This window comes from Adiantum capillus-veneris, chromosome 29 (assembly GCF_014529385.1).
Source record: "Adiantum capillus-veneris isolate H3 chromosome 29, ASM1452938v2, whole genome shotgun sequence".
Classification (NCBI taxonomy): domain Eukaryota; kingdom Viridiplantae; phylum Streptophyta; class Polypodiopsida; order Polypodiales; family Pteridaceae; genus Adiantum; species Adiantum capillus-veneris.
Window position 1 is genome coordinate 129,875,953 of NC_140959.1, and position 21,632 is coordinate 129,897,584.

The window sequence follows — 21,632 nt, forward strand, 5'->3', positions numbered from 1 at the left end:
TGAGGAAGAACAGGCTGAAATGGATAAGATTCCATATGCGTCTGTAGTGGGTAGTTTGATGTATGCTATGATTGCTACTGGCCCAGACATTGCATTTGCAGTGGGAGTAGTAAGTCGATACATTTCAAACCCAGGCAAGAAACATTGGGAGGCAGTGAAAGGAATATTGAGATACCTGAAAGCTACAAAGAGTGTGCGTATATGCTATGGGAGTCAGGAGCTAAGTGTAAAGGGTTTTACAGAATCAAATTATGCAGGTGACTTAGACAACCGAAGGTCTATGTCAGGGTATGTCTTTACATTGGCTGGTGGAGCAGTATCATGGCGTTCTAGTTTACAAGATTGTGTTACTCAGTCTACAACAGAGGCTGAATATGTTGCAGCATCAGAGGCATGCAAAGAATCAATTTGGCTTAATCGACTAGTAACAGATTTGGGAATCAAAGAAGAGATGCCTGTGTTATATTGTGATAGTCAAAGTGCTATACAATTGGCTCGCAATCCAGTTTATCACTCAAAGACAAAGCATGTGGATGTGAAGTATCATTTCATCAGGGAAATGCTCGAGGATACGCAACTTCAGCTTGTCAAAGTTCACACCACAGAAAATCCTGCTGATCTACTTACAAAAGGACTTCCCTCAGAGAGCTTTGCGCATTTTCGCAAGCAGTTAGGTGTAGGGTAGTACATCACTTCTCTACATCTCTTGTATATTAGCTTGTATAGTAGCTTCTCTCACACTTAAAGTACCACATTGGACTTTAAGTGGGAGGTTGTTGGGGTATAAAGCCCAATGTGGTCACCCAGGTAAGTGGGTGGGCCGCCAGGTATGTACACATATTCTTTTGTTAAAACCTAATAAGAACTCACTATGCTCTACACATTACAGTAGAGCCAGTTCACCATATCGTCGTGCTCTTCTTCTGGCACTCTCTCTTGCATCGCACTTCCGCTCGTACTCCTTCAGGTACTGCGGAACTATTGAAAGGATACTAAAGGTTAATTTTAGAACCTTTTATAGCTTCATCTTCGAGTGCAAGTGGTTTGCAAATGTGTCTAGATGACGTGAGAATGGCCTCTACATGGTGGACTCTAGTGTGCATCACAGAGGGAGGTATGACAATTTAGTTTTACCGTGCAATTGTGAGTGGGTGAGTGACATGTACCTTTTTTATTCTTATTTACTTGTTGTATCGTTAGTTATATCAATGTTACTCACTTTGAGCTTCTATTTTATAGGTCATCTATATCCCAGCAATACACCAATCAAAACTTTGGTTCGTAATTCCCGTAACACCTTGTGGTAGAACCATTTTTTCCACTAATGAAGCGGAGACTATCTTCGACCTTCTTCCACCTCCGACTTTGGATGAGGTGGAAACAGAGGGGAGGGAGGTCGATGAATCAAGTCCGGCGGCAGCAAGTCTTAGCGAGGATGATTGTCATGATGATGAAGATGATGAGATGGAGGATGACGAACTCGAAGATGATGAAGCTGGCAATGCATCCACCACAAACGACAATTCCGTTTCTCTCTTTATTGATTTAGGAGCCATGGAATTAGAATTGGATGATGCTTCATGTAGATATCTTTTGGAAGATGATTCATAAACATTTTGTAGTTATGAAGTTTTTTTATTTTTGATCGTGTAATCCATTCACCTCTCTCTCCTTCCTCTTTCTCTCGTTAGATTTGAGAATATGCTCAATTATGTTAATCAATTGACAATGATTATTTTAGTTGTAAACAAGGGTAATCTTAGGCTGGGTTCAGATGAGGCAGGAGGAAGAAAGACTTTCTGCAGGTCTACCGCCGCCTCGTCTAAACGGTGTTGGAGGAAGAAGATCGAAAAACACAGACAGGTGGAGAGAGGCCAGCAGCTCTTCCGAGGGGGGGGGGGGGGGGGGGTGCCGGAACAAAAATGGCGGCCCGGAGGAAGGTGATAATATCTATTGCAGCAAATAAGCTTTTGCCACGCAACTTAATTGCCCCTGTGGAGAGCATTTCCACGTAGCGTCTAGACCGGGCCTTATATCCCCCGCCTCCTTCTCCCCCCTCTTTCTCTTTCTCTCTCTCTCTTTATTTCTCTTCATTTTTATAATTGAAAATTATATACAATACTCTTCAATTTTTATTGAAAGGAGGGAAACACCAAAATTTGAAGGGGAGGGAAGGGGGGAGTTAATCCAGAATTTGAAAGTTTAGGCGCTAAATCTGGGCAGCGGATATAACGACGGTAATGGACGTGGTAATGACCACGGTAATAATAGTGGTAATAACAGCGGATACAGTCGCGGTAACACAAGAAAAAACCACCCGCCCTCCTCTCTCTTGTTTCTCTCATTGAATTTACACCTTCTCTCTACAAAACACGATAAAAAATGCGGTAAACACTTGGAGATTTTCATACTGGAATCAAAGCGCCAGTCTAGAGTTTTTAGCAGGCCAAAAGAGCACTGCATATGTGCAATTGGTAGCGAGGCTACACCTAATCTTCACACACACAAGAGTTTTGAGTTAATATTGATTCTTTTCAAGTGGAGCTTTCATGACTGGAGTTTTGTTTTATTTGAGTGTGTGTTTAGATTCAAATCATCTACCTCTTGCTTGATTTTGCTACAAATCCTCACAGTCAGAGGCCCGACGCTTTCCTAGCCGCACTACGCACTTCTTGAAACATTTTTGGTGAACCCGGCATGAAGTAGGCTAGGGTGACGGTTCAAAAGCTTCATTGAAGGTCTCAAAAAAAATCTTTAAATCTATGGATCAACAAGAGAAACATGCATGGGGGAGTCAGGGAGGGACTCCTTACCTACAGAGCCTCGCACCGATGGCACCTCCCTCTACTCTCCCTTCCAGTCGTCCTACTCCTATTCCATCGCAAGGTCCTACTCCCTTCCATCACAGGGTCCTACTCCCATGGCTTCACAGGGTCCTATGCCACTCCATTCCACTCCGGCTTCGCTAGAACATCGTCAACAGACTTCCTCTGGCAGCGCTCATCGACGCTCGATTCAGGGCAGCGAGCGTCGTGAGAGATGAAGCGGCGGCGGATCTTGTGGTTTCGCATGTTTTGGTAGTGGCGGGGGTCGGAGTCCCCACTTTCAGAGCGTGCCGTCCCTGACGCAGAGGACGAGGATATTGACGCACTCGTGCCATACACGCACGGGCGCTACTACAAGGTTAAATATGGCGGGGAGGTTGATTTCGGCACAACACAGGGCAGGGCATTTCGACGCCATCTACAAAATCTTATACATTCAACGTATAAGAATTGTTTTATAAAGTTCAGAGACCAACTGCCCAATCATGCACGGTACATTGAGAACGCTCTGCTAGTTAGAATTCCAAACGCCCCCGATCAACGTTTTTCACAACAATGGTTGGAGGGCTACATAAAGTCATTTCTAAAAAACAAGCAGTCTAGTGTGCGGCGCGCAGCAGCCAACCAGGTCAAAGATCCAGACAGGAGTTACCATGGTGGCAACTGTTGAGAGAGAAGGAGATAGCACAGAAGTAGAACCCCAAAAGTGTGTAGAATACACACATGAGATGATGTATATATAGAGGGGACCTGGGTGCCATATATAGAGAAGCCATATATTGAGTAGCTTCACATATAAGCTCAACACCCCCGCTCAAATAAGGGTCCCTAACTGTGGATGAAAAAACCCTTGGGGGATCAAGGGAAAAACCCACAGCTCTATATACACCCACCGTTATATTATAAAAATCATTAAATATACAAATGTTTACGAGGAGCTACATCACTTCTTTTACAATGAATGTTTTATGAGGAGTTACATTACTCCTATCCTATCAAATACAAAAATGAATACAAAGGTTCAATAAAGAGGTATAAAAGCTATCGATTAGCTTGTAATCAAAAGTGTATCCGTGAATTTTCTTTGTAGCTTGTCATCAATATCGCATCACCAAACATGTCTTCATGTTGTCATCAATATGGCATCACGAAACATATCTTCATAAATCTTATATTGTCACCAAGTTTGTCTTCATAAAATCAATCCTACATAGATCATAGACTCCAAAAAGAACATGTCATGAAAATTATTAGCATCGTTAATGAAATAATTACGTTCACAATGCCATAAGAGATGGTTCGCGACGCCACTCTTTTGACGACGTATATACGCACGACAACATATGGTACATAAAGTATAAACGTAAAAGTACAAAATGTGTGATTACGTGATACAAATGATATGTGTATATACTACATAAAACAACATTTATCAATGTAGTGATCAATGAATACCATCAAAGTATTAACAAAATATCATCATTATATCAATAAAAATGAATAAATGACCATGGTATCAACGAAAAGCATCATGATATCACCGAGAATAATCAATGTATCAACGAAACAACATCATGGCATCACCGAGAATAACCATGGTATCAACGAAACATCATCATGGCATCACCGAGAATAACCATGGTATCAACGAAACAACATCATGGTATCACCGAGAATAACCATGGTATCAACAAAACATTATCATGGTATCAATAAAAATCACCATGGAATCAACGAAACAACATCATGGCATCACCGAGAATAACCATGGTATCAACGAAGCATCATCATGGCATCACCGAGAATAACCATGGTATCAATGAAATATCATCATGGCACCACCGAGAATAACCATGGTATCAATGACATATCATCATGGTATCAACGAAAATCACCATGACCAAAGTATTAACAAAACATCATCATGGTACCATCAAAATCACTATGGTATCAATGAGAAATTATCAATAAAACGACGTAAACTATATCTCTAAAAGAATAATTATACGAGAAGCAATGAACGAGTATATCATATAACAAAAGATCATGTACCAACAGTAGCTCGATAGAATTTGGACGATCATCAATGGCTCGACTGAATCGGAACGATGTGTAACTAGCTTCTGCAGCAAAGTTACGTCAGTAACAAATATATGATTGATGAAGAAAAATATAATTGAGAAGTTTTCAATTATGAGAAAAATCAAAAGCAAAAAGTAAAATTTTGATTTTCAAACATATTCGAAGTCCGAGACGATAACCCAAAATCGGTGCACAATTTAGAGAAACTTTCTTCTGCAAAGTTATAGACCACATCGATTCCAATCCCCATAGTGGGTAGTTTCTTCTGCAAAGTTGTAGAACACATCGATTCCGGTCTCTCACGCGGGTAGTTTCTGCAAAATCGTTTTCAATAAGCAGAAAAATAAAAAAATAAAAAACGGAAATTGCTTTTTATGTATGTACGCAGTCCGCGAACGATAACTCAAAATCGGTGCAGAATTTCAAAACACCTCATTCTGCAAAGTTGTAGACCACATTGATTCCGGTCTCCAACGCGGGTAGTTTCTGCAAAATCGTTTTCAATTAGCAAAAAATTCAAAAACAAAAAGCGAAAGTTGCTTTTCAGGTATGTACGCAGTCCGCGAACGATAACTCAAAATCGGTGCAGAATTTGAAAACACTTCTTTCTGCAAAGTTGTAGACCACATCGATTCCGGTCTCCTCAGCGGGTAGTTTCTGCAAAATCGTTTCCAATTAGCAAAAAAATCAAAAACAAAAAGTGGAAGTTGCTTTTCAGGTATGTACGCAGTCCGCGAACGATAACTCAAAATCGGTGCAGAATTTGAAAACACTTCCTTCTACAAAGTTGTAGACCACATTGATTCCGGTCTCCTAGAGGGTAGTTTCTGCAAAATCGTTTCCGATTAGCAGAAAAATCAAAAACAAAAAGCGGAAGTTGCTTTTCAGGTATGTACGCAGTCCGCGAACGATAACTCAAAATCGGTACAGAATTTGAAAAAACTTTCTTCTGCAAAGTTGTAGACCACATCGATTCCGGTCTTTCCAATGGGTAGTTTCTGCAAAATCGTTTTCAATTAGCAGAAAAAGAAAAAACAAAATGCGGAAGCTGTTTTTCAGGTATGTACGCAGTCCGCGAACGATAACTCAAAATCCGTGCAGAATTTGAAAAAACTTCCTTCTGCAAAGTTGTAGACCACATCGATTCCGATCCCTAGAAATGGTAGTTTCTGCAAAATCGATTTTGATCAGGAGAAAAATTAAAAACAAAAACGTACTGCTCTGATACCATGTTGAGAGAGAAGGAGAGAGCACAGAAGTAGAACCCCAAAAGTGTGTAGAATACACACATGAGATGATGTATATATAGAGGGGACCTGGGTGCCATATATAGAGAAGCCATATATTGAGTAGCTTCACATATAAGCTCAACAGCAACATGGCAGACGCGGAGTGGGAGTGGGTAATTCAAGAGAAGAGCGATCAAGCTGCGACGACGGGCTCATCATATAGACAACAACGTGAGGCCCGTGCAAGACAAACTCCCACGCACTATGGCTCAGGAGGCAAGGGAGATTGGAAGGATAAATATGTATGATTATTTGATTTATAACGTCGATCGTTGATTATAAAGATTGTAGTTGATAATTTGGTATTGTTATTGCTAGCTTAGGAAAATGTCATTCTCTCTCGATCAACCAGAGAGATGGTCAAGTATCGCGAGCAACATACAAAATTTGATACTTGGCAATGGTTGTTTGAAAACAACCACATCTCTCGCGAGCAGTTTGACGCGGCGGTTGGACCACTACAAGCGGTAAAGATTAAACAATGTCAATTGTTTTGAGCTGTGGATAATTGTTTAATTTGATTTGTGTCTACGTAGAGTCAAATCGATCCAACATACGCGCCTCTGGAGGACGATGAGCATTAGATAATTTTCTTTTTTGTCAAAACTTTCGTAAAGTTTCAATGTGGCACAATGTATATACAGCTATTTACTTTTTATTGTAACTTTTTTAAATAGCTGATCTTCTACATCTTTAATTGTCAAGGTAAAGTAAATTCAATTTCAGTTCTTTAGTATATTTTATACTTTTCCAAATAAAAATTTATGTCTTATTGTTTTTATGTAGGTAAACAATAAAGGTGCTCATTTGGGCCACCCAAATTTGGGTGGCCCAAATGAGCACCTTTATTTTTGAACTGGCGTTTAACGGTAATATACGTGGTAATAATAGCGGCAAAGGTTTCCGTAATAGCAGCGGGTATATTGCCACGACTATTACCGCGCTTATTGCTTAAAAACCACTACCACGTTCGTAGCCACAGTTATTGCCGCCCACACAAATGTTTCTCTCTCCTTTTGACAACTCTCCTTATTGTGTTCTTCGTCGTGTCCATTTCATGGAAGCTTCATAGCTTAATTGGAGAAGCCCACGTAGTTCTTTGAAGAGGGGAAACCCTAGCTGGAGGTCTCACGGCCTCGAACATGTAGTGGAAGCAACATAGGACTACAATAGCACCCTGTATTGGAATGGTTGTATCTCCTTGCTTATATGCCCAGATGAGCTCATTCTTGGCTCTAAAACTTCCCACCCCACTTGAGGAACGAGGGCACCATCATTGATGTGGCATTTTGAGCCATTTTGTTTACTAATTTTAGGCTATTTTTTGACCATTTTTAGTTTCCCTTTTGTCGGTAATATGCCCAAACGAGCTGGGAAAAATCCCTCAACTTGTGGAAAAATCCCATTGGGCTCAAATTTCATGTTGAACCTCATTTTTTCACTTTTTGGTAAACACTCTGGACACATCTATTATGCTCGAGCATGAAACTTGCTATTTTTTGCCAAGATCCACTACAAGAGGTTGTGTGCTCTTGTGATGCTGTTAGCGACGGAAATACACTGGGTTTTTATAACCCCCGGCGTCGCTAAAACCGTCGCTACGAGCGTCGCTATATGCGTCGCTATATAGCGACGCATATAGCGACGCATATAGCGACGTTTACACTGCAGACTATAGCGACGCTCATAGCGACGCTACAGAGCCATAAATAGCGACGCTTATAGCGACGCCCGAGAGAATATTTTTTTGGTGGCAGGGCATTGAATGCCCTGCCACCCATCAACCATATTGTACTTGATTCACTTTTTAAAAAAAGTGCAAAGGTAGATAATAGACCCAAAATAGTCACCCACAAGACGCATTGTTTGCAAAATTGACAATTGTACACATCATAGGCAAAATGAATTGATTGGCAAATGTAATAATGACAATTGTACAACATCATAGGCATAAAGAATTGATTGGCAAAAGGAACTGCGGTGACAAATGTAATAATATACATGGTTCAAAAAGACGTATAAAATCCGTCTCATGATACATAAGCTATGAGAAACCCTAAACTAATGCTATCTAGCTACGGCTAAACTGATGTCGTTTAGTCAGACGTCTCATCGCGTCCAAGCGGCGTATCTGTCGGATTCTGCAAAAAAAGACAATAAGACAGCTTTCAGTAAGTATAAACATATAACGACATTTATAAAACAATACAAAAAATAAAAAAGAGTAAACCCTAATACTAACCATGCCGCCGCGAGAACTGAGAATGTCCATCAGAGCGTTTAAGCCCTTCCTGCCTGCGTACTCGCGCTCGTACGGTGTGGGATCACGTCCTGTCATCGACCACTGTCAAAACATACAAAGATTTCATTATGTTAGAACTAAAAAACTCATAAACCCTAAACTATCGAACATGCATAAAGAGCAATGTGAAAAGACTTACAAAATCGGCCTCAAATGATGCCCATCCACCGCTCCCCAAGTGGTGCGAGCTCCCTGCCTCTACTCGCGCTCTGGCTGCATCCTTTTGTTGCTTCCACTTGTCGGGATTCTCGCGCGCTGCTTTCTTCGCATTCTTCCAATCTTCTTTGGCCAGCCAATCTGGCCTATTCCACCCATTCTTGATTGCTTTTTACACTTCGGAACGCTTGTGTTTGCAGTATTCGCGCATTCGAATCTTCATCAGGTCTTCATTGAAGCGCTGATCCCGTGTTGGAACGGAAAACTCATCATGAAGTATGCTGATGACTCTGTTTTTTAAATCACTTGGTACTTCACTCCATTTGTTTAGTATATAGTGTCTAAACAGTTGAGAGCAAAGACCACGCATGCGCGAGATCACCTTCTTGCCGTCATCATCCATAATGATGCCGCCGCTGATGTCGACGGAGTAAGGCAAGCCCTCTGGCCGGTGACGCGTGAACCTGGGTGTCCCGGCAGGGGTCTCTAGCGGCGTGTCGATGGGGGTACGGACGTCAGGTGTCTCCACCGGCGTCTGGGCCCCGAAGCGAGGAGTGTCGAGTGGGGTGGCTCCTGGCGGAGTAGGTAGAGGTGTGTAGCTTCTAGGAATAGTCAGCCGTGCAAAACCTGGCGTAGATGGCGATGCTGTGGCTGGTGTGGGGGCGGGCAAAGAAGGGGAGGGTAAAGAGCCTCGTCGAACACGAGGCGGTGTGGAGGCATCGGTGGCGGAATCCCCACAACAACCGCCACCGCCACCACTAGAGCGCCGGTGTCTAGACGAGTGTGAAGCTCGTCTCGTCGACGCCGAAGTTTCGGAGTGCGCCGAATGCTCCGAAAGAGAGGGAGATGCGGATGGTGTAGGAACGCGCGATGATGCGCCAGAGCGATGACGCTCCACGTACCACTGTCTCTGCTGCGGTGACAAAGAAGAAAGAAACTCCTCATCATCCATACCTGCATTAAACACACGAATATTTAAACTTAATATTGAATGAATAGAGTAGACAATGACGCAAAGACCATTAAATACAATGACGTAATGACGCATATAAATACAATGACGCAATGAATCGAGTGATAGAAGAGGCAAGTCGAAAACTCGGAATTTTCAATCAAAAGATGTGAGCGCGAGTAGAAAAGAGCGTTATACACCATGGAAGGTACTTAGAGAGCCAGAGCTTTTACAACACGGAGCAAAATTGTTCAAATACAATATTTGTGGCTTTAAGAGATCTCTCTCTCATCCTCGCATAACTCAGCATAACTTCCTATATCTATATAGAGCTCTCCGTTTAAACACATATCCTCTGTTTCATTTTGTAGCTCCTCTGCATGTACCCCATATAGAGTAGTAGCATCTTGATGCTCGTCTGGCACCACCGCAGCGGCTTCTGATTGAGCATCTTCTCTGATCTCCTCCATTGATGTCGTTGTGATTGGCACATGGTAGCCTTCATACGTCCTTGCACTACGAGGGGCTACCTCTATGACGTACCACCAGTTTGATGTAGACTTTGTAGGATGAAATACTACCTGCCAGAGCCACATAACTTACATGAGAGCTTTTAAGCACATAACTTGTAAAAGGGGGATGTTAACTATTTACATACTTACTTGTTCACAATGCTCGGGTAGTACGAAAGTGTCTCTTAGGTCAGTCCATTTCTTAGTAGAATCCACCTCAAGAAAACCAGACTCTCCTCTACGCACAGTAGCGTTGCGACCCTCCATGATTATCTTGAACCATTGCACGTCAAACAAGTCGACAAAAAATCCTCTGTAATCGATCCTCAAAATCTCTTGCAGCGTGCCGAAGTAAGTGAGTTCCGCCACCACAGGATCTGCATCAGAGGAACGTCGTCGACTAGACTGTTCAAATTTTGCCATGATTCCACAATCTTGAGTAAAACGCTTTTTGTCGATTCGTTCCACCCTAAAATGTCGACCTTTACACCATGCTGCTGTGTATGACTTATACTACAACGAACAAAGATTATGAGTGGCCGTTCAAACGTTTATAAATAAAGTCACTTGCTAGTCGTACATTGCAAACTTACCTTGGTCGCGCAACCCCGAGAGTACTCCCACTCTTCTTCAGTCACTTCGTCACCGCATTGTTGTGCGCTTTTCAATTGGTTGTGCAACCATCTTAAGCTCATGAAGGTTGGTAGGCTCTCCAGAACCGTTGGATAGTGCATCGGTGGTCGTCTTCCCCGTCTCCACTCGATTCGTGCCCTTTGTCGCTCTTGCTTTGCATCCTCATATTGTGAAATCCACTTTTGCATCACTAGATTGTGAAGCATGCAAAATCGGTTGATTTTAGCCTCTAGATCTTCCATCATCTTCTTCTCAACACCGAGATTGCACATGACAATCCCAGATATGCGCTCATCATCTATGGTTCGCCATAGCGTGTCCCGGGATTTATCAAATCCGTCTAGCCACTCTCCAATGTACACTAGGGACTCTGATACCAACCAACCTTCTGCCATGCTACCCTCCGGACGTGCCTTTTGACGCACATATCCCTTAAGCGTTTTCATGAAACGCTCTAAGAAGAACATCCATCTGGAATGAACTGTGCCAGCTATTTCCACCTCATCAACTATGTGAACAAGAAGATGCACCTGAATGGTTAGCATTGTAGTAGGAAAATGTTTCTCAAACATGCACACAAGCTCCGCAGCATTTAGTTTGGCGAATGGTATGGAGTCTACGTTGATCTCCTTTTGTGAGATCCATTGCACCAGCTTTGCAAGTTTGTAGATTGTGTTACGGAGTGTCAATAGATCACCTGAGCATTCTGTTAGCCCGGGATAGTCATGCATGGTCCACATTAGAATGCCTCTGATCAAAGCATTCCGTCGTCCTGTGTGTCGGCTCATATCCACCACCTCTATGCCAATCCACAATTGTTGTAGCTCTTCCAATAGTGGACGAAGATACACATCCATATTCCCCACTTTATATAGCCCTGGCACAATCAAGCTTAGCCATAGGTGCCCCTTCTTCGTAGTCAACCACGGGGGAATGTTGTAGTTGACGATGACAACGGGCCATACACTGTAAGATGTTGATCTTTGACCAAATGGATTTACGCCATCCATAGCCAGGCCTAAGCGCAAATTTCGAGCTTCCCTGGCAAAATCCGACCATGTTCCATCTATATGTTTCCAGGCTGCGCAATCTGTAGGAATTCGTAGCACACCATCCGAAGATTTATTCTCCTCATGCCATGATGCTAGGGCGGCCATGGACTTACATTCGAAGAAATGCTTGATGCGAGGAAGCAAAGGAAAATGTCGCAAAACCTTTTGTGGAATTTTTGTCCCGTGGAGATCTACTCGATATCTTTCGGAATCACATTTCAGACACTTCTCCATGTCTGTGTATTCCCCTCTGAAAAGAATGCAGTCATTAGGACAAGCGTGGATAGAATTGTAATCCATCCCCAAGTTTCGCAAAATCTTTCTTGCTTCATCTCGGGAATCTGGCATCACATTGTCAGCTGGTAGTATGTGCTCTTTCAGCAATCTACACAACATAAAAATATGATACAGTCGTGTAAAAATCTATCAGATCATTATACATTTAGAGTTCTATTAAAGTAAACTAACTGTAATAGATCACCTGAAAAGCGTTGTGACGCTAGTGTCACTCCATCCAAACTTTGCCTGCATGTTGAGAAGAACCAGGAGTGCTTTCAATCTAGACATACGTGCTCCATTATACAATGACGTATCGGCTTCACTTTTCATATCATCATAGATAAGCCTTTCTGAATCCATGATCGTCTCGATCATTTCATCAATCTCGGGCTCAAACATTGCCTCGTTGGGAATGTGCTCTGCATGATCATCCCCCGAGCTGTCAGAGGCTACATCTTGTGGCCTCACATATGCTGCTTGACCAAAGCGCCTGCGAACACGTCTATTGGGTTGCAAGATTGCTGCTTGTTGGCCAGCGTCAGAGTCCGACGAGTTATAATTGGCAACAACTCGATCTATAATAGATGGATCGAACTCGCCAAATTCGCGAACGTGCTGCAAAGAAACACGTCTTGTCCGTCGCACAGCATGCTTGCATTGATTACAAGGACATAAGACCCTCGTTGAGAGATAGGTGTTTCGGTTGGACGGTCCCACATCCTCGTCGCTACTCATAATGAGGATAAAAAACTTATAACCTGGACAACAAATTTAATATTCTATTGGCATTCTTCGTCTTATCTCTCTCTCTCTCTCTCTCTCTCTCTCTCTCTCTCTCTCTCTCTCTCTCTCTCTCTTTACCTCACATTCTCTAGTCATGTCCAATCCCCGCACACCTCGGTCTAGAGGTGCACGGAGATCAGAACCACCGGGTTATAATCTCGTCTTTATTGGTCAATACCTATATTTGTGGGTACAAGAAATCTACACACCCATGTCTACATGATACTACATGTAGTGGACAAAATCCCTTTGCCTCTTCTCTAGCTGTAGCACTTCACTTCATCTTAACATCTTTTCACAGTAGATCTTTTCACTGTTCGTCTAGCTCTAAACCCTAAACCGTAAGTAATTCTTGCGTGGACTCGATCTAACGTAAATAAGCGTAAATCTAAATAAACGTAAATCTAACTAAAAATAAAGCTAAATCTAATTTAACGTAAGTCTAATGACTAGAGGTTGTCTAGATGGTCATTGTGTCGGGGATGTAGTGACTCTTGCCGCCCTGAAGATCCACCTTCTTCCCTATCTTCTGAAGACATTTCACCAGTACTTTTGGATCGACGGAGCCCACCATGAGTGAAGGCAGCAATACCCTATATTCTATTGAGGGCTTTCTTCACCCGCTTCATGCAGGCATCGTAGTCTATGGAGACCTAAATCTAATCTAATATAACGTAAATCTAAATCTAGCTTAAATAAACGTAAATCTAGTTAAAAATAAACCTAAATCTAATTTAATGTAAGTCTACATATAACCTAATCTTTAACGTCTTTTAAGATAGTTTCCTACGACGTTATAACTCTCTTCTTCTTGTGTGTGTGCGCGTGTGTGGATGTGTGTGCCAATAAAAAGAGATAAATGGTATAACCTTTCTATCACCCATGCCAAGTATGATAGATTGATTATGCCATTTCCCTCTTGAATAATAGGTCTTCAGTTCAACTCCTCGTCGGCTAGATCTCTAGGTCTTTTAATTTTAATTAGTTTCCTACGACGTTAAATTAGTTTCTCACTCTTTCTCTCTCAATGTGTGTACGTTTTTTTGGATCGTATGCATGTTTTCTCTCTCTTTTCCTCTCTCAATGTGTGCGTTTTTTGTTTATGCATGTTCTCTCTCTCTTTTCCTCTCTCAATGCGTGCGTTTTTTGTTTATGCATGCTCTCTCTCTCTTTTTCTCTCTCAATGTGTGTGTGCATTCTTTGTTTATGTATGTGTGTGTGCGCGTTTTTGTTTTTGTTTGTACTCTCTCTCTCTCTCTCTTTCTCTCTCTCTCTCAAAAACACTATGTGTGTGTGTGTATGTGTGTGTGTGAGAGAGAGAGAGAGGGAGAGAGAAAGAGGGGAAGGGAACATGAGAATGAGGAGAGGGAAGGAGCATACCTGGCTCTCCTTCCTCTCTTCGTGTGTGTGTGTGTGTGTGTGTGTGTGCAGAAGAAAGAGAGAGAGAGAGAGAGAGAGAGAGAGTGAGGGAGAGCGTTACCTGCTCCTTGCTTGAGGGCGCCGAAAAACTCAGATCTGAGATCTGAGTTTTTGGGCGCGTTCGGTTATTTTTTTACCCCAGCCGGCGTCGCTATGAGCGTCGCTATGAGCGTCGCAAAATTCTTTGTAAATTTGCGACGCTCATAGCGATGCCGGGAATTTTTTTTTTTGAGCGTCGCTGTGTGAGCGTCGCTAATATGAAGAACCTCTTGTAGTGATCGCCCGCATTGAACTTTCTATGAAAAATGAGCGTGCCACTTCAAAACACTTGACATTTGTACATTTCTAAAGAAAAACACGCATGATTTAATGTTTTAAAACATGCAACAGTGCCACGCCCCCGGCCTCGCCTGCCCGTCAAGGTATGTACACGTCTACAACTATGCCACCGTTTTTGCATATATCACACTATGTACATTCTAACATTTGGTCCCACGCATCAAAAACATTAAGAGTGAGGTAGATATTTTCATTTTCACATTATGCACATGCCACTGCGCGACAATGACAAAAGAAAAAAATTCCCCACCTATTGGCGACTTGTCTTGACATCTAAAAATATTCTTGAGACTTCCATACTTAAGTGGAAAGGGTGAATACTACCATACATGGAAGTGTGGTGCTAGATTCACATGACAAAGTGATGTCACCTTTGAAAAGTTTTGAGATACATCTGGCACTCGCTTGGCGCCTAGAGTGGTTGTAGCCCAAGCTAAGGTGTTGCCATTGTCAACCTTTTCAATTGCTAGTGTAAAGGAGCCAATTTAGAGACAAAAAAATTTGACTCCCATATTAGAGACGGATTCACCCCTAATTTATAGATCAAAAATTTGAAATATTCTTAAAATCTTGCTTATGTGTCAATTTGTGATTTGTTGAATAGTGATTTGTTACATGGCGTGCGTGCCACCTGTAGAGCCCCCCCCCCCTCCACCACCACCTTTTCTTACTTAATTTGCAAAGTATCTTGTATGATTCGCCTTAATTTAAACTTTTGCACCACCTTTTTGGGCCTTGAGTGTCTCTAATAATTCAAAAAACTTCAAAAGTTAAATTTTTCAGATGGAGCATTGAAAAACAATCTTAAATAAAACAGCCTTGGTATCATCTAATTCACATTTTCACGAGGACTCTGGTGCAATGTCTCGATATTAAAAATGATTAGATTCGGGTAAACAACCCCCCCGGGCCAGTGATAGGCTTTGACACCCATTTGCCCTTCTTAAGGCATTTTGCTAGTCGTACGAAGTGTTGAGCTTATATGTGAAGCTACTCAATATATGGCTTCTCTATATATGGCACCCAGGTCCCCTCTATATATACATCATCTCATGTGTGTATTCTACACTCTTTGGGGTTCTACTTCTGTGTTCTCTCCTTCTCTCTCAACATGGTATCAGAGCAGTACGTTTTTGTTTTCGATTTTTCTCCTGATAAAAATTGATTTTGCAGAAACTACCCGCCATGGGGATCGGAATCAATGTGGTCTACAACTTTGCAGAAGGAAGTTTTTTCAAATTCTGCACCGATTTTGAATTATCGTTCACGGACTGCGTACATACCTGAAAAACAGCTTTCGCGTTTTGTTTTTGATTTTTGTGCTAATTGGAAACGATTTTGCAAAAACTACCCGCTGCAGAGAGATCGGAATCGATGTGGTCTACAACTTTGCAGAAGAAAGTGTTTTCAAATTTTGCACGGATTTTGAGTTATCGTTCGCGGACTGCGTATATACCTGAAAAGCAACTTTTGCTTTTTGTTTTTTGATTTTTCTGCTAATTGAAAACGATTTTGAAGAAACTACCCGCGTAAGAGACCGGAATCGATGTGGTCTACAACTTTGCAGAAGGAAGTGTTTTCAAATTCTAAACTGATTTTGAGTTATCGTTCGCGGGCTACGTACATACCTGAAAAGCAATTTTCGTTTTTTGTTTTTGATTTTTCTGCTTATTGAAAACGATTTCGCAGAAACTACCCGCCTAAGAGACCGGAATCGATGTGGTTTACAACTTTGCAGAAGAAAGTGTTTTCAAATTCTGCACCAATTTTGAGTTATCGTTCGCGGACTGCGTACATACCTAAAAAGCAATTTCCGTTTTTTGTTTTTTATTTTTCTGCATATTGAAAACGATTTTGCAGAAACTACCCGCGTGAGAGACCGGAATCGATGTGTTCTACAACTTTGCAGAAGAAACTACCCGTGGTGGGGATTGGAATCGATGTGATCTATAACTTTGCAGAAGAAAGTTTCTCTAAATTCTGCACCGATTTTGGGTTATCATCTCGGACTGCGAATATGTTTGAAAATCAAAATTTTACTTTTTGCTTTTGATTTTTCTCATAATTGAAAACTTCTCAATTATATTTTTCTTCATCAATCATATATTTGTTACTGACGTAACTTTGTTGCAGAAGCCAGTTACACATCGTTCCGATTCAGTCGAGCCGTTGATGATCGTCCAAATTCTATCGAGCTACTGTTGGTACATGATCTTTTGTTATATGATATACTCGTTCATTGATTCTCGTATAATTATTCTTTTAGAGATATAGTTTACGTCGCTTTATTGATAATTTCTCATTGATACCATAGTGATTTTGATGGTACCATGATGATGTTTTGTTAATACTTTGGTCATGGTGATTTTCGTTGATACCATGATGATATGTCATTGATAGCATAGCATGGTTATTCTCGGTGGTGCCATGATGATATTTCGTTTATACCATGGTTATTCTCGGTGATTCCATGATGATATTTCGTTGATTTCATGGTGATTTTTGTTGATACCATGATGATGTTTTGTTGATACCATGGTTATTCTCGGTGATACCATGATGTTGTTTCGTTGATACCATGGTTATTCTCGGTGATGCCATGATGATGTTTCGTTGATACCATGGTTATTCTCGGTGATGCCATGATGTTGTTTCGTTGATACAATGATTATTCTCGGTGATATCATGATGCTTTTCGTTGATACCATGATCATTTATTCATTTTTATTGATATAATGATGATATTTTGTTAATACTTTGATGGTATTCATTGATCACTACATTGATAAATGTTGTTTTATGTAGTATATACACATATCATTTGTATCACGTAATCACACATTTTGTACTTTTACGTTTATACTTTATGTACCATATGTTGTCGTGTGTATATATGTCGTCAAAAGAGTGGCGTCGCGAACCATCTCTTATGGCATTGTGAACGTAATTATTTCATTAACGATGCTAATAATTTTCATGACATATTTTTTTTGGAGTCTATGATCTATGTAGGATTGATCAAAGAATTGATTTTATGAAGACAAACTTGGTGACAATAAAAGATTTATGAAGATATGTTTGGTGATGCCATATTGATGACAACATGAAGACATGTTTGGTGATGCGATATTGATGACAAGCTACACAGCAGATTCACGGAGACACTTTTGATTACAAGCTAATCGATAGCTTTTACACCTCTTTATTGAACCTTTGTATTCATTATTGTATTTGATAGGATAGGAGTAATGTAACTCCTCATAAAACATTCAATGTAAAAGGAGTGATGTAGCTCCTCGTAAACATTTGTATATTCAATGATTTTTATAATATAACGGTGGGTATATATAGAGCTGTGGGTTTTTCCCTTGATCCCCCAAGGGTTTTTTCATCCACAGTTAGGGACCCTTATTTGAGCGGGGGTGTTGAGCTTATATGTGAAGCTACTCAATATATGGCTTCTCTATATATGGCACCCAGGTCCCCTCTATATATACATCATCTCATGTGTGTATTCTACACACTTTGGGGTTCTACTTCTGTGTTCTCTCCTTCTCTCTCAACATGAAGGCCAAAGTTTTTTTGAGTCTGTCATTGGTCTATAGACAAGGGTGAAAAAATAAAATACATGTCAATGAAGGGCTAATTAAAAAACATTTTATATATATTAATGCTCATTTACAATATCTATATGTATAATGGTTGTACTCATTGACAGAATATAGTATCTTGCCTTGTAAATTATGCTAAATTTTCTCATTGGAAGGGCAAAGTGAAAATAGACCCTTATATAGGGAAGGGTGCATTTTTCTACAACCCATCTTTTGAAAGAATAGGTTGCCCTTCAAATCCTAAAGCCCCCCCCCCCCCCCACCTCCCCTTCCCAAAAAAAAATTAAAAATTAAAAATGATTAGCTTTTCACAAAACATCTCTAAAGTGGCTCCTTTACCCTACATACTAAGTTGTTTTAAAAAGTATTCAATAGTAACAAGATTCCCTCAACCCCTTCGTCTCCTCAAACAACTCCTACAACGCTCACCTTCTCCATCTCCTCCCCACGTGTCTCTATTATGGCAATGGAGCAATTGCACAGAGAGAGAGAGAGAGAGAGAGAGAGAGAGAGAGAGAGAGAGAGAGAGAGAATAGGCTTGTGGGTGCCCAAAAGAATCTGAGGGTTTGTGATTGCATTTGCAAGGCTGTTGGCATCTGATGTGTGCTCCTCTAGCAACGTCACAAATGATAGGACTTTGTGGCTTCTCGATAGCACTCCCCCTTGAATGTCACGATGGAAGCCTTCCTAGGGACTTTGGCTTTGATCCCCTGGGCCCCTTAGCCTTGGTTCTCAGCCTAAGCTTCCTTATGGTTTGTGCAAGTAGAGCCACAGCACAATGCTGAGGGCTACCAAAATCTTCATAACAGAACCCCCTCACGAGCGAGGTCGAGTACTTCACAAACATACAGAGAAAGAGAGGGGGGGGATGCTTGCTTGCATGTAGAATGGGTTGCATGTGAGTTTCACTTTTCTCACCATTCCACCTTTCAACCCATTTCATTTTGATGGAATCTCCCTTGATTCCATTGAAAAGTAGCACATACTTGATAAGGTACACAAGAAAAGGTAGAGATGTTTCACATTTATTTATGTTTGAAAAAATTGCTATTTTAAATATCTAGCATGACTAGAAAGAGGTCTCATTCAGTATCTGGCGTGACTGCTCTCGTAGTTAGTTGTTTGTTGACACATCTCTCTCTCTCTCTCTCACACACACACACACACAAACACACACACTCTGCACTCTCGGCTTAGCATAGAGCCAGCCTGTTTGAAACCAAGGAGACAGGAAGAAAAAGCGGTAAATCTGAAAATTTCGCTACTTCTAAGCCTGAAGCGAGCACCTCTAAGCCTGAAGCGAGCATCTGTCTACAGAAGAAGCAGATGGACACGAACGACATATAACTTCCGGCATCTTCTTCTCTCTCGTCTCTCTCTTCCAGCAACCCACAACCGCGCAAAGTCGGGCGATGGATCACATGAACGACTCCGTGCTGGTGGATCTAATCAAGTATGCCAAGCACCTGGAGAAGCGCATCGAAAAAACTCAGAATGATATCGCTTGCTTGCAATATTCAGACCCAACGGCAGAAGCAGAATTTATTCCTGAAGAGGAATCCGCAGGCGTCAACATGCAGAGTACAGCTACTTTAGAGGGTGAAGATGAGAGCTCATGTCCCACCTTCAAGCTACTAGAGGTATGTGCCTGCACTTGCCCCTTCATTTCACTCTGTGCGCTGCATGTATGGCCATCTGGTTGGCTTGTCGACAGTATCTGCAGAAGCACATACTGTCGATGATCATCTTTCTGAAGAGGAATGCGCAGGCCTCTTCAGTTGTAGTACCTCTTCAGAAGCTCAAGATGAGAGCTCATCTCCACTCTTCGAGCTACTAGAGGTGTGTGCCCCTTACCCCTTCATTTCACTCTGTGCGTGTGCGTGTGCACGAGCGCGCGCGAGTCCACGTGTGTGCACGCTGTTGCACACTCCGGCAGCCCCAGCTACCTATAATTGTCTCTCTTTAAGCATCAGCAGAAATTAATGGCCTTCACTTCAATTAGGTGAGGCAAGAGTCCCAGTCTGCATGCATCTGCAAGTAGTCACTTCTTGCATGACTTTGAAGCTGAGAAGGGGAAAATACTTGCTTGGCAGCTGAGCGTTTCTAGGCTTACAGAGCACGAATTTCACCTGAAGGTCTCGTGCCAGAAGAGCTCCGGAGTGTCGTTGCAGCTGGTACGGGCTCTGGAGGCTCTTGAACTCGACATCACCAATGCCAACATGGTGTCAGTGGGAGAGAATGTCATCAATGCAGACTTTGTGTTCAAGGTAAAGTCCTTAAGAGCAATTAACATTAGGCCTCTAATTAAAGGTGACCATATTAAGGAACAGTTGTGACTGTGATTTAATCGTGAGCATGTCAGAGTTATTTCAATTCATGAGCAATTTCGCAGGTAGCGAATGAGAATTGTTGGACGTTGGCGCCTGAAGATCTGGAAGACAAGATTGTGAAGCATGTGAACATGCATGGATTACACTTCTAAGCAGTGCCCCCACCCAATTATTGAACATTCTAAAACACATATATGGTAGGATATAAGTCACCATTGTGATCTCCTACCATTTTTACCTTTCTTCTAAAGTGCCTGCCATTCCCTCCAATTCCCCTCAAAAGGCCTTGCATTTCTTGTACTAGTCTTATCTTTTCACTTGCATTAATTCTGTACTATCCTTTTAAATTGTAAAGAAATGAGTTGCCGTGTTGTCTCCTGTACGTGAGATCACTTTTTTTTTTTCCCATTTAGTGCGTTTGTAGATTTTTATAAAAAATAAAACTTATAAAACATGAAGGGTCACTATATGTAAAACTATAGATTTTTTTTGAGATATCTTTATAATAAAAGTATCTTTCACATATCAGAATTTAAACTATTTGAAATAAAAAGCCTTCTATATTTTATATTTTTTGTAACTCTAAGAGAAACAATTAGTCCTTATGTTAACTCGTGAACAATTGTTTCTTGTAACTTTAAAAAAAAACAATTAACTCTAAGTTCATGAACTATCATTACATGTTTTTTGTGAGACCAAACCATCCTTGAGGTGGTAAGGTCCATAACATGCCACAATAGTAGTCTTCTAACAAGGGGTGAAGACTCATGCTACCATGTTAAAACATGAAAATGGAAAGGAAGTCAATGCTAAGCTCTCAAACGATTAAGAAACAAAGAAGATTTTAAAACTTCACTTGGAGATGCAGGTCCATAGTAAAAAGTGATTAAATGTTCGAATGTTCAAGAAAACCCTTTTAATGAAACATATAGGAATCCCAAGGCAATCATTGAAAGTAGAGTGTCCATAATATCTTTTTTTGCCATTTTTACACTATTTTATGTCAAATCTCACTCGGATTTTTTTCGTTTTTCTATTTTCTCAATTAATTATCTCCAATTTTCAACC

General features: G+C 41.2%; 1 protein-coding gene across 1 annotated transcript; it reads left to right on the plus strand.

The window, feature by feature from the left end:
* The first annotated feature begins 19,357 nt into the window (after window positions 1-19,357).
* LOC147419923 (uncharacterized) lies at window positions 19,358-20,942 on the plus strand. Its single transcript, XM_086505631.1, has 3 exons — window positions 19,358-19,874; window positions 20,328-20,501; window positions 20,627-20,942. The coding sequence occupies exons 1-3, from the start codon at window positions 19,647-19,649 to the stop codon at window positions 20,714-20,716; spliced, it is 492 nt and encodes a 163-aa protein (XP_086361757.1). The 5' UTR covers window positions 19,358-19,646; the 3' UTR covers window positions 20,717-20,942.
* Window positions 20,943-21,632: the final 690 nt, after the last annotated feature.